We start from the raw sequence: 25,336 nt of genomic DNA on the forward strand, positions 1-25,336 counted from the left end.
GATATTTCTACCTGTCTACATATTTTATTTTCTAGTCAATTGGTGAAAAAGGAGAACTAAGCTGTGGCTGGGCATTTTTAAAACTTTTTGACTCTAATGGAGCACCGATTCCTACCAAGTAAGATAGATATATATATATATATATATATATATATATTTTTTTTTTTTATTATTAAAATATTTTTATTGGATTTTAACACAATAAATGTATAAATAAAATAAATCAAGGATATTTTACAGTTACAGCATACTTACAATCAATCACAAATAAATCAAAAACAAGGATATTTTACAATTAAAATATTTCTTATAATCAAATCATAGATGCAACGGGGACTAAGGCATCTATATTATCAATCCAAAGTTTGTATAAAGTCATTTATTCACAGACAGTTATAAAAGCTCCATATAGACCAGCTATCATAACAAGTTTTGATTACAAAAACCTACTAAGGGCTCCTTTTACAAAGCTGCGCTAGCGTTTTTAGCATGCGCTAAATATTAGTGCGCGCTAACCCCGTCCTGTGCGCCAAAAACTAACGCCAGCTCAATGGTGGCGTTAGTGTCTGGCGTGTGCTAAAACCGCCAGCACAGCTTTGTATAAGGAGCCCTAAGTTTATCTATATAATATATTGTTCATAATAAAACCAGTTGGAAAATATTAGATTAAAAAGAAAAATTTTTCTATTGGTGACCAAATTTTAATGGATTTGAAGCTTTTGTTAACAAGGGAGCTGGCTTTGCACTCATATTTATGAGTCATCATAATTGTTGCCCACCAGAAAGACACATTTAACTGCTGAGCTGACTTCCAATGAGAAAGAATCACTGAAATTTTAGTTCTGAAAGTAAGTGGATGGAACATCTGTTGGATAATTCTGTAAGAGGGTGCTATAATTAGATGTTGTGAACATGCTTATTTAGTACCTATTATATAAAGAAAAGTAGGAATGGAGGACTGGCCTAGGTTAGATCTGCTGCCTTAGCACCCTGAGGTTGTGGGTTCAATTCCAGGATGCTCCTTGTGACCCTGGGCAAGTCACTTAACACTCCACTGTTCATAGCTAGATTGTGATCCCACTGGGACAGATAGAAAACCTGCTTACTATTCATGTATTGCAAACTGCTTTGAGATCTGCAGAGGGAAGGTGGTATATCAAATAAAGATTGCCATAACCACAGGCTGTTACGCCTCTTGATAGAAGACCAGCAAGCACTTACATCAGCCAGGGTGCTGATATCAAAGCTCATGCCTAGACTGGGGAGATATGTGTGTATACTTTAGTATTTGATAATTTATTTTTTGAGTGTTCACCTTGCCCAGACTCTGCCATTTGGCAAAGCATGAGCCACTGAAGATAGATAAGTACTTACAGAATAGCACTCAGCGGATTAGGGGGAAGGGAAAGGGATTGGGACTTGAATACTGCCTTTTTGTAGTTATACAACCACACTCAAAGCGGTTTTACATACAGAACATAAGAACTGCCGCTGCTGGGTCAGACTAGTAGTCCATCATGCCCAGCAGTCCGCTCACACGGCGGCCCTCTGGTCAAAGACCAGCGCCCTAACTGATACTAGCCCTACCTGCGTACGTTCTTGTTCAGCAGGAACTTGTCTAACTTTGTCTTGAATCCCTGGAGGGTGTTTTCCCCTATGACAGACTTTGGAAGAGCGTTCCAGTTTTCTACCACTCTCTGGGTGAAGAAGAACTTCCTTACATTTGTACGGAATCTATCCCCTTTCAACTTTAGAGAGTGCCTTCTTGTTCTCCCTACCTTGGAGAGGGTGAACAAGCTGTCCTTATCTACTAAGTCTATCCCCTCTCAATCTCCTCTGTTCGAGGGAGAAGAGGCCCAGTTTCTCTAATCTTTCGCTGTACGGCAGCTCCTCCAACCCCTTAACCATCTTAGTCGCTCTTCTCTTTTTAGTAGCCTTCCTCTGATCTAGACCGACTCCATCCTGTTTGTATCTTTTTGAAGGTGCAGTCTTCAGAACTGTATACAGTATTCTAAATGAGGTCTCACCAGAGTCTTATATAGGGTCATCAATACCTCCTTTGCCCTCGCATTTCTTAGCATTAAATGCTGTGCATTCAAGGCCCTGGCAATAGCACACAAAAGAATTTATGCCACCACCCCCTCCTACATAGAATCCAAGCTACCCATCTACATCCCCACCCGCACCCTCCGCTCAGAAACAGAGATAAGCCTATGCATTCCCCCCGGAAGGTCCCTCCTCTCAGAAACCGCCCGCAAACGCTCCTACAGCCACTTCATTCCCCAACTCTAGAACCAACTCCCCCCTCAACTCAGACTACAGAACTCATTAATGACATTCCGGAAAATGGTAAAGACCCTCCTCTTCAACTAAAGGTCACCCTCAGTCTACACCCAACCCCCTTAAACCCCACCTCTACCCTTCTTTCTCCATTCTAATCTTCTGCCTAAATTTCTGTATAGTTCACTCTTAGCATATACTCAATAACTTGTATCTAAACTAAACTACTTATATTTAAATTACTGTTCTTAATTTGCTGTATAGTCCCTATATCTAAACTGCTGCACAGTCTCGTATGTCCAAGTACTTAAATCTACTGTATAATCTTGTATTTCCAATTCACTCCATTGTGAATGTTTACTTGTAAACCGTTCTGAGCTACTGGGAGGACGGGATAAAAATATAAATAAATAAATAAATAAATGTTAGCTGCCAAATTTCAGACTTTGCTAGGTCCTTCCTCACGCTAGGTCCTTCCTCACATTATTCACACTATCAGGCGTGTCTACTCTATTGCAGATTTTGGTTCATCTGCAAAGAGGCAAATCTTATCTGACAGCACTTATGCAATATTGCTTACAAAAATGTTAAAGAGAACAGGTTCTAGAACTGAACCTTGAGGCACATCACTGGTAACACCTTTCTTCAGAGATATCTCCATTGACTGCTACCCTCTGTCGCCTTCCACTCAACCTGTTCCTGACCCAGACCATCACTTTGAGGCCCATCCCAAGGGCACTCATTTTATTTATTAGATGCCTTTGTAGAACACTGTCAAAGGCTTTGCTAAAATCTAAATACACCACATCTAGCGCACTCCCCCTATCCAACTGGGGCCTGTAACACTAAACATTGAATTATGGAATATATCTAAAAAGACATGACAGCATGATGGACTCACCAGATTTTTCAGCACAGCATGGCAGTTGTAATAAATATAAACCCTAAAAAGTAATAGAACTCTGAAAGTTTAGATAACAGAACATGGGAACTGGGTGCCATATTTTTTGGATTTAACTCGTACCTCTTTCAGTCCTAGGTCAAAGTAAAGTACATTCAAGCATAGTAGGTGAATATCTTTAAAAAGGCAGTTGTAAATCTCAATAAGTGGGTATTTCCCTGCCCTCAGAGGGCTTATGGCTGAGTTTGTTGATCTTGCCATGTACTTGTGACCTGCATTGGCCACTGTTGGAAAGAGGATACTGGGCTTGATTGACCTTCAGTTTGTCCCAGTATGGCAATGCTTATGTACTTAAAGCTTCTGGCTCCATGCAAATGACTTGTTAAATTACAAGACATTGAATATATATTCTGGGATCCAGTTCAATTGCAACAATTCTTAATATCTCGAGAACAGAAATTATTTTCTTTTTCTTTAATGACTCATTGCTGAGAAATAGGTGGGTGTAAGATTCCCATAATAACGTGGAATGATTAGGATTCTTATGAATCTGAATCAATTCCTAATTTTCTTTATTTTTGTTAGTTGGATAATTTTATGCCTCTCCAATTATTTGTAGGCTTGAAAAGGAATGTTTGTGTTTTATATGATTGTAAACATTATTGTAAGTCGCCTTTTTTTTCTTGGTATCTATGGATATTGTAAACTTTTAAATTTATAAATAAATAAAAAAAAAAAAGCTTCTGGCCAGATCCAGGGACTTCCTTTGGCTGCAACCTGCCCATGCAGAAACAGGTAGTTACATCATCGGAGGTGAGTAATGGCCAAGAGAAGGCCCTGGATCTGTCCAGAAGCCATCTGGCTATATTGTTGTGGCTGCCAAAATATGGAAAGGTATGTTTTTAAGATCAAGTTTCAAGTTTATTTATTCATTTGATGTATCGCCTATTAAAATTGCTAGGCGATGTACAAAAATCCATGTAGAAAGTAATACAGAGAAACTATCAATTAACAATATAATTACATAAAATACGGACATGAGGAGGTAGGGAAGGATTAAAGTTTACAATCTTAAAATTGGTAGAAAAAGGTAAAAACAAGAGGTAAGGGGCTAAAATCCAAAGCACAGTTAAAAGCAACTTTGAAGCTTGTAAAAGTTTTAGTTATTAAAAGCATCGATAAATAAATAAGATTTTAAAAGTTTTTTAAATGTTACGATGTCTTTTTCAGATCTAATGTATTGAGGGAGGGCGTTCCACCATTGTGGTCCTATCACTGTGAACATGTCTGATCTCCTTGTACCTATGATTTTCAAAGAGGGTACTGAAAGCAGGTTTTGGCCAGATGACCGAAGAGAACGTTGAGAGTTGTGTGGGATTAGGAATCGGGAAATAAAGAGTGGTTCATTGGATGCTAGTGTTTTAAAGATGAGTAACAGTATTTTAAAGGTAATCCTATGGCTGATTGGCAGCCAGTGGGCATCTTTTAATAGTGGAGATCTGCAGAAGAGGAAGAGATGCTGGAACTGGGACCCAGGGAAAAGGAGAGGTTGAAATACGGGCACCTCTGGGCTATGGTTTTGGGGAGGCAGCCCCACAGTCGTCACCTGTGATGGACTTCTCTGTGCTTGGTACACCACTGATCTGCAGGTGTAAAGTATGTGGGCACCGAAGTACCTGTGTTCTGTGTAGTGCTAAAATTCTCAAAGAAAAACTCCCCATGAAGTTTCCACTTAAAATTTTTTGTTTACAGGGCCCTTCATGCATGGTTTTAAAATCACACCATCTCCTTTTTTTAAATTATACCCTTCTGTCTTAAATACCGTATTTGCCGGCGTATAAGACGACTTTTCAGTACCTTAAAATCCTCCCCAAAGTCGGGGGTCGTCTTATACGCCGGGTACTGTTTACATCACAGTTCTTCAACCGGTGCTGGTCCGCAGAAAATTCCTGCTGGTCCGCACAGGACCGGCGAGATGGACCCGTTAAAATTTCTGCCCCGATGGTGTTTGCAGAAATCTTCTGTTCCTCCCAGCCTCGGGCGATCAAGACAGGCGGTCATTCCCTCTGTGAGTCTCGCCTATGCGGAAACAGGAAGTTGAAACAAAATAGGCGGGACTCAGAGAGGGAAGGTCCCGACGTTTGCAGCCTGTCTTGATCGCTGCCCCTGCTGAGTCGCCGAAGAGGGCCGCGGGGAAACTGCAGGCAGAGAGAAGATGGTCAGCGTGCGCGGGGAGGTCAGCGTGTCGATTGGGGCCATCAGCAGCGTTTGTGCTGAGTCTGCCCACGTGCAGGATGCGGCGGGTAGGGGCCTCCGACTCGTCTTGGCGGCTGGGCCTGCGGTGCAAAGCTGTTTTTGCCGGCTTGGGGAGGTGGGTCGCGAATCGGAAGAAGGGGTAGTCTTATACGGCGAGTATATAACAAACTCTATATTTTAACTGTAAAAGTTGGGGGGTCGTCTTATACGCCGGCAAATACGGTAAGTATGTTTTTTTCTTCACCTTCCTTAAAGAGGATGTTTTCTGTTTTTGTGCTATGAAGAACGTATGAACTTCCTTTGAATGGTGGCACTCCTTATGAAAAAGGAATTGAAGTGGACCCATCAATTGTAAGACGAGGTACAGTTTTACATTTCAGTAACAAAGAATATGAGAATTTTTTTGGTTTATAATTTCCCTTCATCCAGGATAATGTAATGTAATGTAATGTAATTTATTTCTTATATACCGCTACATCCGTTAGGTTCTAAGCGGTTTACAGAAAATATACATTAAGATTAGAAATAAGAAAGGTACTTGAAAAATTCCCTTACTGTCCCGAAGGCTCACAATCTAACTAAAGTACCTGGAGGGTAATAGAGAAGTGAAAAGTAGAGTTAGAGGAAAAATAAAAATAAAATAAACATTTTAACAAGACAGCATTGATCTAAATACTTTGGAAGGTAGAAGAGAGGAGAGAAAGGAATAGAAGCAGAAGGGGGAGCCGTTGAACAGTAGAATTCTGGAGAAATTTAAATGATAGAAATAGAACACAATAAGTTGAAAGTGCACACTTAGGGATAAACTCTGTACAGATTAGCTAATGTTAGGTGCTATGATACTACTAGTCACAAATTCTATAAGGCCTATTACATGCATAATTATGGAATAGTAGTGTTATCATTTATATGCTAACATTAAGGTGTGGCTGCTTATACCATATCAATGGCTGGTGTAACTATCCACAACTAAATGTTATAATTGCACACCTAGATGGCATGATTCTAGAAGCTTAGCACACCTGGCATAGCACACCTAGCATGATTGTAGAAGCTTAGTACTTAATGTTTGCAAGCCCCTGACCTGCCCTTGTGTGTGCCATCCTTATATTTACATGCAACCAAATGGTATGGGGTGCTCATCAGAAGATAGAAAACATAGAAACATGATGGCAGATAAAAGCCAAATGGCCCATCTATTCTGCCCATCCGCAGTAACCATTATCTCTTTCTCTCTCTAAGAGATCCCAAATGCCTATCTCAGGCTTTCTTGAATTCAGACACAGCCTCTGTCTCCACCACCTCTTCTGGGAGACTGTTCCACACATCTACCACCCTTTCTGTAAAAAAGTATTTCCTCATTACTCCTGAGCCTATCACTTCTTAACTTCATCCTATGCCCTCTCATTCCAGAGCTTCCTTTCAAATGAAAGAGACTCGACTCATGTGAATTTACATCACATAGATATTTAAACATCTCTATCATATCTCCCCTTTACCACATTTCCTTCAAAGTATACAGATTGAGATTTATATGCCTTATGAGGAAGATGACGCACCATTTTAGAAGCCTTCATCTAGGCTAAAGTCTTATACAGAGGCATCAATATCTCCTTTTCCCTAATGGCCATACCTTTCCCTATGCTAAATAGGTATACCCTGGAGGGAAAAAAGTTATGGGAGATATGATACTGGCATTTAAATACTTAAAAAAATATTAATGAGCAAACATGGGAATGCTATAGAAATAAGGACATGAAATGGAACTGCAAAAAGCAAAGCTTAAAAGCAACATCAAGAAATACTTTTTCACCACAGGGCTAGTAGATGCCTTGGGCACCCTCTCAGTGGAGGTGGTGGGGACAAAAACAGTGGCAGAAATCAAAAAGTTGGGATAAATGCAGAGGATCCCTCTCTTGCAAGAGGATGGGATCAAAGGAAAACTAATGACATACAGGAGTGCACAGAGCAGCAGGTATAACCTTAAACAAAGGCACAAAGGTGGTAACCTGCATTTTCTGCACATCTTGACATCTTGCTGGGCAGATTATGCTGGTCTTTTTCTGCCATCTGTTACTATAAGACCTCAAATTACCTCCTAGATTTGTGGCATTTTAATATTTGACATTTGACCAGAGCAAGAAACGTTTTTTTTAGGGATAACCTGAATACATTTGTTTTAGTAAAGATTAGGGCTGCACATCAATTAAAAATTGCTTGATTAATTGTGATTAAAAATTTAATTACATGATTAATTTCATAAAGCGTCCTTTCTCATTTTCTCCTGTACAGTAGAAAATATTGACAGCAGAAGTTAAAATGACATATTTCAGTTACTAAACGAATAAAATTGCTTTTCTTATCTGGTGATTTTATTTTTTTAATTAGCTTGTTTTCTGTCTCTGGTTCTGCTTCTCTCTGGCTGTGCTCTGAACTCTGTTTCCAGGGCCTCCTGTCCATTCACTATTTCTTTTCTTCTTCTGCCCTGTATCCACGTTACACATCTTCTTTCTTCCAGTTTTCTGCCTCCTCAAATTTATTTAGTTTCCATCTGTTCCCTTCCCTCCTACTCCCCCATCCATGGGCAGTGTTTTCTTCTCTTCTTGCTTTCCTTCCCCTTTATCCATGGGCAGCATCTTTCACACTTCCCTTCCATCCATATACTGGCTTTTCCTCTGTTTCTCTTCCCTTCCTCACCATCCATGTGCTTTTACCCTTTCTTCCTTTTCCCACCATCCATTTGCTTTTCCTCTCTCTTGTCCTCCCTCTGTCATATCCATCATTTCCCTCCTAATCTTCCATTCAGCATCACCCCTTTCTCTCTATCTCTCTCTCTCTTCTTCCATCCTACATTGCCTCTCTCTTTCTTCCCCCACCATCCAGTATCACGGGGTAGAAGGGGACATGCACAGATGGGTCAAAAATTGGCTGGCGGACAGGAAGCAGAGGGTAGGAGTAAAGGGACACTACTCTGACTGGAAAGGGGTCATGAGTGGTGTCCCACAGGGGTCAATGCTGGGACTGTTGCTGTTCAATATATTCATTAATGATCTGGAAACAGGGACGAAGTGCGAAGTTATAAAATTTGCAGACGACACAAAACTCTTCAGTAGGGTCAGAACTGTTGAGGAATGCAAACATCTAAAAAGTGACCTGAACAAACTGGGTGAGTGGGCAAATAGATGGCAGATGAGCTTCAATATAGAGAAATGTAAAGTCTTGCGCTTAGGGAAAAGGAACCTGATGTACAGCTATACAATGGGAGGGAAGGTATTGGGGGAAGGCAACCTTGAAAAAGACTTGGGGGTATTGGTGGATACAAAGATGAAGCCAGCGGCACAATGTGCAGTGGCCTCAAAAAGGCGAACAGAATGTTGGGCATTATCAAAAAAGGTATCACTACCAGAATGAAGGAAGTTATCCTGCCGCTGTATCGAGCGATGGTGCGCCCACATCTGGAGTACTGCGTGCAATACTGGTCGCCGCACCTTAAGAAGGATATGGTGTTGCTCGAGAGGGTCCAGAGGAGAGCAACAAAAATGATTAAGGGCATGGAAAACCTTGCTTATACCGAAAGGCTGGAGAAGCTGGGGCTCTTTAGCCTGAAAAAGCGGAGACTTAGAGGGGACACGATTGAGACATATAAAATCATGAAAGGTATAGAGAAGGTAGAGAGGGACAGATTCTTCAGGCTAGCAGGGACATCAAAAACAAGAGGGCACTCAGAAAAACTGAAAGGAGACAGATTCAAGACAAATGCTCGGAAGTACTTCTTCACTCAGAGGGTGGTGGACACCTGGAATGCGCTTCCAGGAGAGGTGATAGGACAGAGTACAATAATGGGTTTCAAAAAGGGCCTGGATGACTTCTTGAAGGAGAAAGGGATTACAGGGTATAGATAGAGGGGTACTATACAAGGTACTTCAGGATTAGGGCATAAACAATTCAGGTGGTGGGAACTTACAAGTCAAGGACCTGGAGGGCCGCCGCGGGACCCAGCAGAGGCAATCCTTATGTTCTTATCTCTCTCTACCCCCTTTCTCCCTTCCCTGATCACAACTTTTTGTTTCCAGTCCTTCCCATTCTGAGCAACATACATCTCTTCCTCTTCACCTATTATCATCCAGCATCACCCCTCTGTTTTTCTCTCTCTTTCTCTCCCCCTCCATCCAGTATCACTTTCGGCCTCTTTTACAAAGCTGCGCTAACGGCCCCGAAGCTCATAGAGATTTAAAGAGCTTCGGGGCTTTTGCCACGTGGCTTTGTAAAAAAGGCCGTTAGTCTTTCTCTCCCTATTTCCTAATCCAGCATTATCCATCTCTACCCCTTGCCCCCTTCTACCACCATTGCCCCTTGCCCCCTTCCACCATCCATCATTGCTCATCTCTCTTCTGCACTCATTTAGTCCTGGCTTTTTCTCTTGGGTCTGCATGCCAGCGGTGACAGTGACAATGAAAGAAAATAAAAAGAAGGTGTATATGATTATGTGTTCCACTGTAGACTCTTATAGTCCCACCCTCTCTGATATAACATCCTGTATCAGAGTGGTGGAACCATCAGAGCTAGATGTAGCATGCATAGAGTAGTGTTGTATGTGCCTGCCTTCTATTTGTTTTTCGTGTTGCCGCTTGCATGCAGACTTAAGGGAAACAGGTCTGAAGGAGGAGCCAGGACAAAGTGTGTGCAGGAAAGGATAGGGTTACCAGGGATATCTTGAAAACCTGACTGGCGGGGGGGGTCCCCCAGGACAGGTTTAAGAACCACTGTGCTAGTAAACACTAGAATGGAATAATTTTCTCAGGCAGGCTCTTTCCAAAGATAAGTAAATAAATCCAGAATAAGAAAGATGATATTCTTTTACATCTGGGTACTTTCGTTAATCATATTCTTTTTTTTCTTAAGCAAATATTGGAGTCTTTCATCAGATGATGACACTTAGGAAACAGCCTCGACTTTTGGTGAAACTAAGGTCTAGTGACTCAAGAAGACGTGAAATGCTGAAGTAAGTTTGGATGGTTATTAAATGTGCTTAGTGTGAACAAGAAATAAAGGAGAGATAGGCAAATATTTTCTCACTCTATCAATTAGTCTGTCTTGTAAGCATAGATTAGAATGCTGATTAAGAGCTGTTTATGTGATCCCATCCCAGCAAAATAAAACAAAATTGCTTACCTGTAATAGGTGTTCTCCGTAGACAGCAGGAGAATGCAGCCACACTTGCTGGTGAAGTCCCTCGACTGAGCCTGCGTTCCAATATTCTCCCCTAGATACAATCATTTTTTAGGTTTTTGTTTTTTTTTACTACTGGGTATATACGGCTACCTTGCATCTCGAGCTCCACCTCCCAGTCAGGCTTCAGACAGTCGTTCAGTACTGAGCCGGTAATTGCATCACTTATCACTGATCTATATAATGTACTAAGCAAGGGTCTAAATGCGCTCGTCCTCCAACTGGACCTCAGCAGCGCTTTTGACCTTATGGATAATGACCTTCTGCTATCCTGCTTAGTGTAACCCCTCCCTCTTTGGATATCAATTCTCACTTACTTCACCTTCTGTAGTCAGGTTACCCTACAAGTCAAAGTGAGAATTTTTCTAAAAAGAGGGAAAAGTTAGCATAAAATATAATATTTCACCCTAAATAAAAGATACCGGGTGAACAATAAGTGAAATCTTTTAAACAAATACTGATTTTAAAAGTTTTTGTTAGTTTATTTATACAACTTTAATAAAATATATATATCTATACAGCTTTAGAATACGTTTCCAAATAAAACCTTTCTCAAATAATTTAGTTCTTTGTAATAAATTTTTTCCTCACAGGGTCAAGGTGTAAACTTCTTTTTCCTCACAGGGTCCAGGTGTTCTTCCTTTTTTTTCTCTGCAGGGCTGTTGGGTACCAGCGCTTCTTCTTTCCAGGAGATTCAGCTTCAACAAATGTGTATCTACTCCCTAACTAAAAAACCCAAAGGAAGCAAAACTCTATATCCCTATTTGATGACAAAAAAATAATAAACACTGTAATCATTAGCTACCCAAATAAATCAAAGGATAATTGAAATTTCCCTAAAAACTAATCCCACCCGCTTTCTATTAAACCAAGGTTTAATTAATAATCAATAAATATCCAAATATCAGTAAACATCCAATATCCAATCAATAGCCAATTTCCAATATCTAATAAACACCCAATTTATCCTTAAAAACCAATTCCATAGAGATAACACAAAACAGAAACCTGTCTTTGCCAACAAACCAACTCAACCCCTCAACTGCTCTCCCTGGCAGTTTTAGCATTCTCCCCAGCACTGCTGACTTCTACATAAGGTCATCAGACCTGTTGCAGACATCAGCAGTCTAGAATTCCAAAAATCACTCATGCAAACACAGCATTAAACCAGCCAAATATCAAAATAAAATAAAATCCAATAAACGATACTTGAAGATGTCTTCAGAAACTTTAATTTTCTTTCTTTTTCTTCAGCTATGGCAATCTCCATTCCTGTGCATGAACCTGCTCAGGATCTGTTGCCATGGCTTCCTCAACGCTTTCCCTCAAGCCAGTGCCATAATTATAGGCACGCGCCTGATTTAAAAATAAAAAACGGCCCAAGAAGAACCATGCTCCAAATTCTTCCTGGTCCCTCCAAGTCTCTGCCGCTAAAAATCCTCTTCAGGCCATTTAGGCCCAAATTGGCACTGGAGAGCAACCTTGCATGTGCGGCCACTGATGACATCACCATGCATATGTGGTGATGTCACCAATGCGCACCGCCACCGTGAGTACTCCCCGATGGCAACGAGCAGTACTGGTTGATTCCTGCAGCTCTCTGGCAGCCACGTCTTCAAACTGTATTGGTCCCTGCTCACTCCGGCGCTACCGGGCCGACATGTCTTCAGACAGGCTGACTCCCATGCATCAGCACTACCAGATAGTGTCTTCATCCCGCAGCAATGAGCACAACAAACGCGGCACCACAACCGCAGCACAACAAACCTGCTCACCAGAACCAACACAATCCGGTTCCAGGTAAATTAAAAAAAAAAATATATATATATAAATTAAACCTTGGTTACACTAGATGCCTACAGACTATCAGGAAATGTACTGAACTGGTTCAAGGGCTTCCTGAAATCTCGCAGCTAGCAAGTCAAGTTTGGTTTCACACTATCTATGGCATGGACTAGCGACTGTGGCATCCCACAAGGTTCCCCATTGTCTCCCTTCTCTTCAACGTCTACCTTGCTTCCCTAAGAGAATAATTCAGTAATCTAAACGTCTCCCATTACAGCTACACTGGCGACATTACAATCGTTCTCCCTGTCACATGCCTGACGCCCACAGAAATACACAGAATAGACACCATCCTATCTACAATAGAAAATTGGATGACCCAATTCAAATTAAAACTGAACACCGAGTAAACAAAATTCTTCTTAGCCACAGCCAATAAACTCCATAACCCTAAGGGGAACCACCAACTTCCCCATCTCTTCCACAATCAGAATCCTGGGCATGCATCTAGATAGATAACTGTCCATGTCTGCCCATGTCAACCATGTCACACGCAAAGGATTTAACATACTCTGGAAACTCAGTTCCATCAGAAAATACTTTGACCAGGCATCTTTCAAACTCCTAGTCCAGTCCTAAGCATCCTAGATTACTGCAACATTATCTACCTAGCAGGACTAAGCAAACACTTCCGGAAACTAAGCATCATCCAAAACACCGCAGTGAGGCCCATATTCAACCTGAAAAAATTCAATCACATCACACCTTTTTACCAAAAACTTCACTGGCTTAAAATTGAGTGCCGAGTACTTTTCAATTTCAGATATCTCTTCTACAAAGCTCTGTACGGTCTACTGCCCAACTACTTCACCAATCAGTTCACATTCCCTAGACCCGGACAATCTACTCGACCTCAATCATTCATCGCCATCCCCTCAATTAAAGGATTCACCCATAAGAGACTCATCAACAGACTCCTACCCTACCAATCAGCCTCCAAAGATCCTGAATGGAGCCAACTGGTCAGAATATCAACCTTTTACATGCACTTCAGAAAGCTCCTAAAAATGCTCCTCTTTCCCAAACAAGACAACCCTTCTTAAATTTCCCATGAAAAAACTTCCAACCCACTGACTCTATTCCACATTGTTTCTCTAAGACTATGAACATGCCTTCCTATTTATTTATCTCCCTCCTTATAAAGCCCTGCTTAACCTCTCTCTATGCAATCTATACAATTTTCAGCCCTCTCTCCATTGCTGTAGCTCGCTGATTCTCCTCAGCTATTTTTCCTGTAAACCGTCTCAAACTGAAAGACTTTCACAATATATAAATAAAGATTTATATTATGTTATAGTTCATAGCTCATAGCTCATGATTATTTGATTTACTCCTAATCAAGTTAGTATCTAAGTGATTTACAATCTGAGAAAATTAGGAATTGAAGACAGTGGGTGGACTAGATTATGTGGCAATTCCCAATAAATTAGGAGACTAAGGGCTATTTTAGCTATTTAGAGGGACATATAAAATTAAATTTGCTCACTTTCAAATCAATAATTTTTAAAACTCCGGCTTTTATTTATAAACTTTTAATCCCCTATAATACTTCAAGAGTGTTACGGTCAACTGATCAACATTTATTAGTTGTTCCATCATTAAAAGTTATTGGTACACGACGACATTCTATTTTTTCAGTTACGGTTCCTCTAGCCTGGAACGCCTTGCCAATTTATTTAAGAGAAGAAATAATTTTAGACAAATTTAAGAGCAAACTTAAGGGATTTCTTTTTAAAGATGCTTTTAGTGATTAATTGATTTTTTTCTACATTTTATATTAAATCTTTTCTACTTTTTATATTAAATTTCTTCCCCTTTCCCTAATGTTTTTTAACCTTAAATGTTTCTTTTATATTGAATTGTATTTCTTCCCATAACCTTACCTTTTTGTGATCACGTATGTTCATTGTCCTATTGTATATGTTTAGTCATGTTATGTATTTTTATGCTATTTTAATATGTTTAATATTAAGTTGTTCTAATTATGTATATTTACCCTAACTTTGTAATTTAAGCTGTACATCGCTTAGAACCTGGAATAGGCAATTAATCAAATCTTGTAATAAACTTGGAAACTTGGATATACTAAATTTATAAAAATATGGGGGCCATTGGCAAAATATTGTAGTGAATAGTCATCACTTCTTCTCTTCTCCTTTTCGTTTTCTTTTTTAGCACACTAATGGGGGGAGGGAGTTGGAAATAATGTTACATATTATGTTATACTATGATATATAATATGTGTATATTTTTATTGAAAATATGATGAAGGGTAGATGGTAAGGGGGGTTATTGATTTTACTAGATGTTTATATGACAGATATCAAAGTGCTATTCTGGAATAATTTGTTGTAAAATATTCTTTTGTGCACTTGTTGTTTAATTTGAAAACGAATAAAGAATTATTTAAAAAAAAAAAGGAGACTAAGGGCTAGATTCACTAACCCTCCGATCCGTGTGTCAGGCCGACCGATTCGCCAACAATCTGTATGCAAATGGTAGCAATCGGAGGCACGCTCCCAACCAACTGCACGGATCACTAAAGCCCTGACAGTAGTGACAGGAGAAACAGCCTCCTGTCACTACTGTCATAGCTTCTGCTGTTTATAAATTTTTTTTTTTAATCGGGCAGATATTTTGTGTGTTTTAACCATGCAAAATATTTGCCCGATTAAAAAAATAATTAAACCCCCCTTCCCAACAAGTGCCCTGAACCCTCCAAAAAATTTGCCCCGCAGCCGCATTTAGAAAAATTATGGCACTCCCTCCTGCCATATCTACAACTACTAACCCCCCTCCCAACAAATACCCCAACCCCCTCCCTCCCCTAACCCCCCCAAAAAATCTGCCCCACAGCTGCATTGAAAAAAATTATGGCAGGAGTGTTCCCACTCCGTCCTGTCATCGGTCCCACCCAAAAACTAACGTAATGGCAGGAGGGTCCCACCAACTCCCTGATGCCACCCCCCACTGGATGCCCCCTACCCACCCCCCATCCCTGTACCTTTAACGGAGCAGGAGGGATGCTCAATCCCTCCTGCTCCAATGCCTCCCGCGACGAGTCTTAGGGAGGATTGGCCAATCAGGGACTTCCTTAGTAAGTGAGGTACTAAGGAAGTCCCTGATTGGCCAATCATGGACTTCCTTAGACTCCTCCCTAATTTAGCATCCTTCCTGCCATATTTGCGGGGACGGGGTGGGCAGCGTCGGGCCCGATGGCAGTGGTGGTGGCGGATTTAAAACCACGGGCTTGCTCTGCTAAAAAGCATTGCGAGCCTGTGGTTTTAAAGGGCAGAAGAGGGCAGGAAAGTCGGCCAGGATAGAAGCAATTTGTCTTCAGCAGTTGCTTCTTTTCTGATCGGCAAGCTCAATCGGTGTTACCTAAAGTGTTTAGTGAATTGCTGCCCTTCTAAATTTGCATGCCATTTCCCTCATTTGCATGCACGGATCAGGAGGGGATCGCTAAACACTTTAGTGAATTGGGCCGGAGGGAAATCTTCTCGCTAAGGTCTTGCAAACCAGCAAACCAATCGGTACACGATCGGTTTGCTTTGTAAATCTAGCCCTAAGAGGTCCTTACTAAGGTGTGCACATGCTAACAAATTAGTGTGTGTTAAGTGTCATGAATACCATGTATATACAGTGGTTCGGTGTGCTACATCGGTTAGCACACTGGAGGTAAATAGGTATGGTTAAGGGTACAACAGGACTGGCCATTCAGTTATCCATCTAGCAGCTTAATTTTGCTACTAAAAAGGATAACATTTTTGTCCAAGTAACCCTTCACAAATTGCTTATCCTTTTAATGCTATATCTGCTATCTGTTTAAGGTTATATGTGATTTTTCAGTGGTATCACTTGTTAGAGTCACTGAATATCCAAGTGCAGGCAATTCTATAAGCCGGTGCCTAATGTTAGATGATAAATAAGCAAGTAGGTTATAGAATAATAGCACTTATGCATAAGTACATTGGTGTCAGTAATTGGCATTTTTGCCCATTGGTGCTGGGTGCTGTTCTATAAAGTACGCACCAAAATAATTTAATATATAACTGCAAAAAGATGTACATAGACAGAGCATGGGCAGGCCACGGGCACGTCCCCTTAGCTGTGTGAATCCTAGTGCTGCCATCTTGTCAAGGAAAACAATGGTGGTTTCAGTATGAAGGTTAAAGTCTCCTTTAACCACTATCAATTGCATGCATTTTATGGGACCCCAAGGTGTGCCAACTTACACCAGCCATTGATCCGCCATTACTGATGTACCTACATTTTGTCATGCCAGTGTGAGTTTGTGCTAGTATTCTAGAATGGCTTAGGCACACCATGAAGCTGTTATTCACTTATTCATGAAAGCATTCTTGATTAATTAAGATAAGTTTTTATGAATAGCAGCCAAGCCCCCAGTGAACTATTCTACTGTGATAATGGATAATTCATTATTAAGAATGTTTGCTTTACAGTATTGAATATGTACATGATTGTAAGCCTTAGTTGTAGGCGGGGTGTAAATGAATAAAGTAAATAAAAATAAATTAACTTGTGTGTTTAGTAGATTGATAGTTAATACTAAAAAGTTGACAATTCCAGTTTAGATTGAAACTAATAAGGGTCCAATGTCATTGTGGGTCATGACATTTTCTACTAGTTATCTTTTACTTTCTAAATCAGGATCTCCAGTTCTTCTTAACCAAGTGCAATAAATGTATTAAGGTATTGTCTTCTTTTTTCTTCCCCTTGCTTAGTCTGCTTCCTGAAACATTGATTGGCAGTCTATGCAATGTGCATCTGTTGGTATTTTACCGACAGATTCTTGGTGATACACTTCTAAAAGACAGAGTGAGCAGACAAAATGCAGGTGAATACTCTTGTTCTGATAAAATAAATTTATTGCAATAATGTTAATTGTTTTTATTATTGATTTTGATTTGTAAACTGCCTCTATTGAGGGACCCAAGGTGGTATAATTTTTTTTATAGAAAAGATTTTCATGTTTCTCCATTGACAAACAGGATGACATTGGCCACAGTAGCACAATGCACACTGAATGGTATAAGCTGGGATTTAGTCCAGTTAATTTTATTATAAAGTTATTAATAAGCTTCAGTAAAGCAGGGATTGCACCATCAGGCTTAGTTAGATATCATCAGTGCATGATAAGTTCATATATCTGATTGCCAGCTCAGAATGGTTTATAACACAGAATAAGGGTTCCAGTGTCCAATGCAGAGTGGTTTCAAGGCCTTTTGAGGCTGCAGTGTCAATATGCTCCTTGCAGCCAGTGTATGGGCCTTCAAGATAGGCTGGAACTCCTGAGAAGCCAGCACTGGTGCCCTTGCCTCTTGCTAAGCAAATAGTAACCCCGCTGCCTCCTGCAGCTTGTCTCTGAGTCGCTTCTAGAGCATGCGCAGATGCCATCCTGACGCACGAACAGGTTAAGGGGGTGGGGCTGGGGGCGGGACACGGTGAAGCTAGGTGGGCCTGGGGGCATGGCCATGGGTCTGGATTTTCCTTCAGGAAAATCTGGTAATCCTAGGCAGACTGCGGACCCATTCTTAATTATTGCCCTGGGCCCTCACATGTTTAACACCAGCCCTGGCTGTGTAGACCAGATGCTAGGGGAAATCATTATTTTCAGGACAGAATGCTACCCTTCGGCCTGGCATCATCTCTCAGTTTTCACCAAGTGCCTAGTGGTGGTAGCAGCAGCTCTGCACAACCATGGTCTTCAGGTTTTCCTTTACCTGGACGACTGGCTCATCAAAGATTTAACTTCTCAGAGGGTTATTGTAGCAACCCAATGGACTATTTGGTTCCTCTAAAGTTTGGATTCGAAGTCAACTTTCTGAAATCCCAGCTACAGCCCTCTCAGACTCTACAGTTCATTGGAGCTGTACTGGACACTGTGCTACTCAGAGCATTCCTTCCTCAACAACGTCAGAATGCTTTCATTCAGCTTTATCAAAAAGTATGATCCCTCACTTCACTCTCAGCGAGACACATGATGGTTCTGCTAGGTCACATGGCCTCTACAGTTCACTCCTCTATAGTTCACTCATCTACGTGACTCCTTTTGCCAGACTTCACCTCAGAATTCCTCAGTGGACTCTGGCATCTCAGTGGGCGCAGGCTTTTGACCCACTCTCTCAGCACATAACAGTGACTCCTTCGTTGAAACTGCTCTCTTCCAATCTCTCTAGAGGTTTACTGTTTCAAACGCCCCCTCATCAGAGGGTCCTCACGAAAGATTCCTCGGCCTACGCTTGGGGGGGGCTCATCTTTATGGTCTCCGTACTCGAGGATATTGGTCCAGAACAGATTGTCGGTGTCACATAAATCTATTGGAATTCAAAGTGATTTTCAATGCTCTCAAAGTTTTTCAGCATCTTCTTCATGACCAAGAAGTCCTCCTTTGTACAGACAATCAAGTTGCCATGTACTACATCAACAAGCAGGGAGGAACAGGATCTCTCCCTCTTTGCTAGGAAGTTCAGAAGGTTTGAAATTGGGCAATTCTTCACAAAACCTTTCTGAAAGCGGTCTACATTCAAGGAGAGAAATTGAGTCAAATTGGAAGACAAATTGAGTCGTCTTCTGCAACCTCACGAATGGACACTCAGTTCGTCACCTCTCCATAAAATTTTTTCTGAGTGGGGAACTCCTCAAGTAGATCTCTTTGCGTCTCCCCACAACAACAAACTGCCTCAGTTCTGCTCCAGGATATACTCTCCTCACCATCTGGAGGCAGATGCTTTTCTTCTGGAATGGACGATCAGTTTCTGTATGCATTTCCTCTCATTCTCAAGACATTCGTCAAACTAAAACACAAACATGCCATCATGATTCTGATAGCTCCTCGGTGTCCCAGACAACCGTGGTTCTCCCTTCTACTTCAACTCAGCAGCAGGGAGCTACCAGTTTTTCTGTCTCTGCTTACACAGAATCAGGGATCTCTGCTTTATCCCAACCTGCAGTCTCTGCACCTGACAGCTTGGTACCTTTCAACATAACTGCCAATCTACAGTTCTCTCAATCTGTCAAGGACATTTTAGAGGCTTCCAGAAAGCCTACCACTAGGCAATGTTACAACCAGAAATGGACTAGGTTTTCTGCTTGGTGCACCATTCATCACAAGGAGCCTCAATCTACCTCCTTGTCTTCAGTTTTGGATTACCTGTTGCATTTATCCCAATCAGGCCTCAAATCAACATCCATTTGAGTCCATCTCAGTGCAGTTGCTGCTTTCCATCAGCCTATAGAAGGGAAACCCCTCTCTGCTTATCCCGTGGTTTCCAGATTCATGAAAGGACTTTTCAATGTTAAGCCTCAAACCACCTCCAGTGGTTTGGGATCTCAATGTTGTTCTTGCTCAGTTGATGAAGCCTCCATTTGAACCAATGTCTTCGGCTCATCTGAAATATCTCACTTGGAAAGTGGTTTTTCTCATTGCTTTCACGTCTGCTCCCAGAGTCAGTGAGCTACAAGCTTTAGTAGCGGACCCACCTTTCACAGTATTCCATCATGACAAGGTGGTCCTCCATACTCATCCTAAATTCTTACCTAAAGTGGTTTCAGAATTTCATCTCAATCAATCCATTGTTCTTCCAGTGTTTTTTCCAAATCCTCATTCTCATCCTGGATAAATAGCTCTTCATACTCTAGACCAGGGATCTCAAAGTCCCTCCTTGAGGGCTGCAATCCAGTTGGGTTTTCAGGATTTCCCCGATGAATATGCATGAGATCTATGTGCATGCACTGCTTTCAATGCAAATTCATTGGGGAAATCCTGAAAACCCGACTGGATTGCGGCCCTCAAGGAGGGACTTTGAGACCCCTGCTCTAGACTGTAAGAGTGCTTTGGCTTTCTACTTGCAAAGGATTAAGCCACAGCGATCTTCTCCTCAACGTTTTGTCTCCTTTGATCCAAACAAGTTGGGACATATAGTTTCCAAGTGCACCATCTCCAACTGGTTGGGAGCTTGCATCTCTTTCTGCTATGCTCAGGCTGGACTGCATCTAGAGGGTCGAGTCACAGCCCATAAAGTTAGAGCCATGGCGGCATCTTTAGCTTTCCTTAGATCTACTCTTATTGGGGAAATCTGCAAAGCTGCCACTTGGTCCTCGGTTCATACATTCATCTCTCATTATTGTCTGGATTCTTTTTCCAGACGGAATGGCCACTTTGGCCAGGCAGTATTACAAAATTTAGTCTCCTGAATTGCCAACCCTCCCACCATCCCACTCTGGTTAGCTTGGAGGTCACCCTTATGTTGAAAATATGCTGCCTGCTTGTCCTGAGATAAAGCACAGTTACTTACCATAACAGGGACAGCAGGCATATATCCTCACAACCCACCCACCTCCCCTGGCTGGCTTCTTAGCTAGCTATCTGAACTGAGGAGACGCGCGCCCTACCTCAGGCAGGAAGACAGTCGCGCATGCACGGTGTGGCAGTCGCAAACTTTCTAAAAGTTCTTCAAGCAAGTCTGCTTGTGAAGCTGTCCGCATCGGGGCTCCATGGATGACGTCACCCATATGTTGAGAATATCTGCCTGCTGTCTCTGGATAACACCTGTTATGGTAAGTAACTGTGCTTTTTTGATAAAGCCTTCAATCCATAACCCTATTCCCCACTGCCCACCAACCTAGCCAGCAGATTAACTGTTCCTCTTAACTGTATCCATGGCACCCTGTTTTTCTGTTTAGATTGTAAGCTCTTTTGAGCAGGGACTGTCTTCTTCTTTGTGACTGTACAGCGTTGGGTGCGTCTGACAGCATTATAGAAATAATTCATAGTAGTAGTAGTAGTGTGAAGAGTTTCAGTCTGTGGGAAGCAGAGCTCTGAGATTGTGATGTCATAATGCCTCATTCCACCAATGCCTAAGAGCCAACCTCATCAGTGATGTCACAATGGCTTGATTGTCCTGTACTCCCTATGCCCTCCGACCCAGCCAGCAGATTAACTGTTCCCCTTAACTGTATCCATAACATCCTGTTTGTCTGTCTGTTTAGATTGTAAGCTCTTTTGAGCAGAAACTATCTTCTTTGTGACTCTGTATAGCGCTGCGTATGTCTGGTAGCGCTATAGAAATAATTAACAGTAACAGTAGTAAAATACACAGCTAAGAGATTTATGCATTATCCCTCTACTGGCAAACTTGGAACTAACTCTAAAAATCAGGTAATCCCTGTTTAACGTATTTTTTTAAATACTTTTTAATTTAAATTTCCAAAAGCTATATTGCCTTGTTTGAAGGCTTTATCACCAGAGTAATTGAACTGGATAGCTTTGGAAACTCATCTTTGTCATGGTACATTTATTTTGAAGATAATTATCTCTCCATCTTATCTTGGCTAACTGTAATTAATGTATGAGTTTTTAAAAAATTTTTCTTTAATTTCAGACTTAATCTGTAGCCCCGTTCTAGCAACTTTTCCAAGACTCATGGAGCAGCCTGATATTATGGATGCACTCAGGGTATGTGATGAGAAATATTTTAAAATGGAAAAAAAAAAAAGAATTTTATTACACAGATTTGTCTCTTCTCCTATATTGAGCAATGTTTTTCCCTCTACACCTGCAATTTCATTACATTTTGTTGTTAGCAACGTGAATGGTTAAGCCATCTCAGAGCTGTCTCAAACTTCCAGTGGCATACCAAGGGGGGGGGGGGCAGGGGCAGTCCGCCTCAGGTACAGATTGTGAAGGGGTACTCCCAGGGTCAGAGTCATGGTCCAGGGACTTTTCTGCTCTGCGGCATTGGGCCTTCTTCTCTGCCTGGTCCTGTTGTCGCGGAAGCAGGAAGTAAGCGGGACCAGTAGAGAGGAAGGTCTGATGCTGGCAGAGCAGTGAGTTAAAGCTGCTGACAAAGAGAGAACTCAGATACCTCCGGGCCTGCCTTCTAAAGCAGCACCAGCAGTGATGGTAGCTAGAGAATGACACGGGGAAAAAAAATCTGTCCCCGTCACCGCCCCGTCCCCGGCCCACCATCCTCTGCACCGCCCCGTCACCGCCATTCCCTTCACCACCCCGTTACTGTCACCGCCATCCCATTCACCGCCCCGTCACCGTCCCCGTCCCCGCTGCATCCTTATAAGCCTTAGTACTGTAATATTTAGCTTATTCCTTCCTTATAAATCAAAGTTCTGGCTGCTGAACTAGAGAAAGAGATGTTCAGCTGGCAGGGCTTTGTTTATAAATTTTTATCAACACAACTAATATACTACTTTCTCGTAAAGCAAAAAATAAATAAATAAATAGAATTTTTTTTCTACCTTTGTTGTCTGGTTTCTGCTTTCCACATCTTCTCATTCAATTCCTTCCATCCACTGTGTGTCTTCTCTCTGCGTCTTCCATTTATTGTTACTGTGCCTCTCCCTTCACCCCCCCCCCCCAATTGGTCTAGCACCCATTTTCTTCCCTCCGCTCCCCCATAGTCTGGCATCTGTCTTCTTCCCACTCTGTCTTCCACATTTCCCTTCAGGGTCTGTTCCTCTCCACCCTCCTTCAATGTCTGTTCTATTCCTTTCCACCACCACCCTTCCCTCCCTCCTTTACCATCTGTTCCTTTCTACCACCCTTCAGCTCCTCTCGCGTGGCCTATCTATCTACCTTCCTCCCTCTTATTTTCGTGGCACGTTACAATGTAATTTGTGCAAGCCACTGGAGCCTGCGAGCTCGGACCCTGTCCCATCCCTACAAACCATCTCGCTTCTGTGCTCCTATTTTCCCCATTTCTAATATCTCCCCTATGTATCTGCCATTGCCCCCCCCCCTGTGTTCATATACCATCCCCATGGCATGTCTCCTTTATGTCTCTATCCCTATGCCCCATGCACATAATTTCCCCTCTTTCTATTACCTTCCTGTGTCCAGATTTCCCCTATCTTCCTCTTCCATACCAGTGTGTCTCTTCTTTTCAACCCCATCTAGCTTTTTTCCCTCTTTCTTCCCCCCCCCCCTGCTTCTAGCATCTGGCTCACCTGCCTGTCCTTCCCTTTCTTTCCTGCTGTGGGTTTTTCTTTCCGTCTTCATCTCCTTGGCCCAGAATCCTTTTCCCTTTCACTCCCTCCTTCCACTTTGAGCCGGGAACACGCCACGATCGCACGGTCCCGCAGCCCCCACCCGCCTGCCCAATCGATCCTAGTGTTTAGCCAGCTCTCTCCCTTCTCTTCACCTTAGTTTGCACTGCAGGCTTTCTTTTTCGGCGACCTGCACGCTTTCCAAAGAGCCGCGCACGCGCAGCTGCTCAGTGTTCAATCTTCTGCTCTGCTGCAACTTCCTGTTTCCGGTTGTGTCAGAGCAGAAGATCGAACACTGAGCAGCCGCGGGTGGGCGGCTCTTTGATAGTGTGCGGGTCGCTGAAAAAGAAGACCTACAAACTAAGGTGAGGAGAAGGGAGAGAGCTGGCTAAACACTAGGATCGATTGGGCAGGCGGGGGGTGCTGCGGGGATCGTGTGATCCTTTTGCCTCACTGCGGAAACAAAACCATTCACCGGTCCACGGGGCGGTGAATGGCCTTGTCCCCATCCCCGCAGCGACTGCTAGTTTTTATTCCCAGTTTCGGCGGGTTACCCGCGGCTAAACGTGGCTAGCCGCGGGTAACCGCCACCGTGTCATTTTCTAATGGTAGCTGTCCATTGAAGGCAGCGCTCTGAACAGGCTTCTTGTGGTCCAGTCCACTGGGGCCTTCCCTCTGCTGTGCCACTGATGATGCGGCAGAGTGAAGCCCTGGTGGAGCAGGCTGCAAATAACCCATTTGGCGCTGCTTCTAACAGTCAGCCACCACTGCTGCTGCTGTTGTTGGAAGCCAAAAGGATGTCAAATATCACGGTGGGGTGTCCGGTTCGGTCCAGAGGTGCTACACGGGGTGATGGGAGGGAGGGAAGGGAAAATTGCTGTACAGGAGGATATGAGAGAGGGATAGAAAGCTGCTACACAGGGGGATAGGAGGGAGGGATAGCTGCTGCATATGGGGGGAGAGAAGAGAGAAGAAGACTTGTTGGATATGGGCTGGAGAAGAGGAGGTGAGATGTAACAAACAGGTAGAAAGGGGTGAGGGAGAAATCCTGCATATGGTGGAGGCGAGGGAGACATACATGGAGAAGAGAGAAGGAGAAATGTTGGACATAAGGTTAAAGGCAGGGAGAGATGGTGCATGGGGAGAGAGAAAGAAATGTTGCACATGATAATGGAGGGGAGGAAGGGAGAGATGCTGCATTGAGGGGAATAGCGAGGTTTGACCCAGGGCACAAGGCAGGAAAAGAGAGAAAGAGATGGTAGACAGGGGGAAAGAACAGAAATGTTGGATATGGCAATGGAAGGGAAGGTACAGAGATGGAAGATGGATGGTGAGCGTGGAGAAAGAAGAAAACATCAAATGGGCAGGAGACCCTGGTGAGCGAGTTAACAGAAGACAAACAGAAAACAGAGCCTGGAATCAACATGATTTGAATAATAAAGTGACCAGAGAACAAAAGGCAGAAAAAATAATATTATTTTCTATTTTGTGGTTATAATATGTCAGATTTGAAATGTATATCTTGCCAGAGCTGGTGTTAGACAGCAAGCGTGAACCTAACAGAGAGAGGAAATGTATTTTTTATTTACACCTTAGCGCTTGCATGGGGTTGGAGAGATTGTAACCCTTTATAATGTTATATTTAGAGAATGATATGGGGACAAATTTTTCTCCATCCCTGTGGGAATTCATTTTCCCATCCTGTCTCCGCGAGTTCTTTTCCTATCCCTGCTCCATTCCTGCAAGCTTCATCCTCATCTGCACAAGCCTCAAACACTTTAAAATCATAAGTGTTCAAGGCTT

At 42.3% G+C, this 25,336-nt stretch overlaps 1 protein-coding gene across 2 annotated transcripts in view; it reads left to right on the top strand.

The window, feature by feature from the left end:
- NPHP1 (nephrocystin 1) overlaps positions 1-25,336 on the top strand; it is a 118,483-nt gene that overhangs the window by 76,769 nt on the left and 16,378 nt on the right. For both annotated transcript variants that reach the window (XM_033935557.1, XM_033935558.1), the window contains 5 exons: positions 36-118; positions 5,722-5,798; positions 10,340-10,439; positions 17,257-17,369; positions 21,916-21,989. In XM_033935557.1, the coding sequence (XP_033791448.1) occupies positions 36-118; positions 5,722-5,798; positions 10,340-10,439; positions 17,257-17,369; positions 21,916-21,989 (447 nt within the window). The remainder of the gene's footprint in view (positions 1-35; positions 119-5,721; positions 5,799-10,339; positions 10,440-17,256; positions 17,370-21,915; positions 21,990-25,336) is intronic.

This window comes from Geotrypetes seraphini, chromosome 3 (genome assembly GCF_902459505.1).
Source record: "Geotrypetes seraphini chromosome 3, aGeoSer1.1, whole genome shotgun sequence".
Lineage (NCBI taxonomy): Eukaryota > Metazoa > Chordata > Amphibia > Gymnophiona > Dermophiidae > Geotrypetes > Geotrypetes seraphini.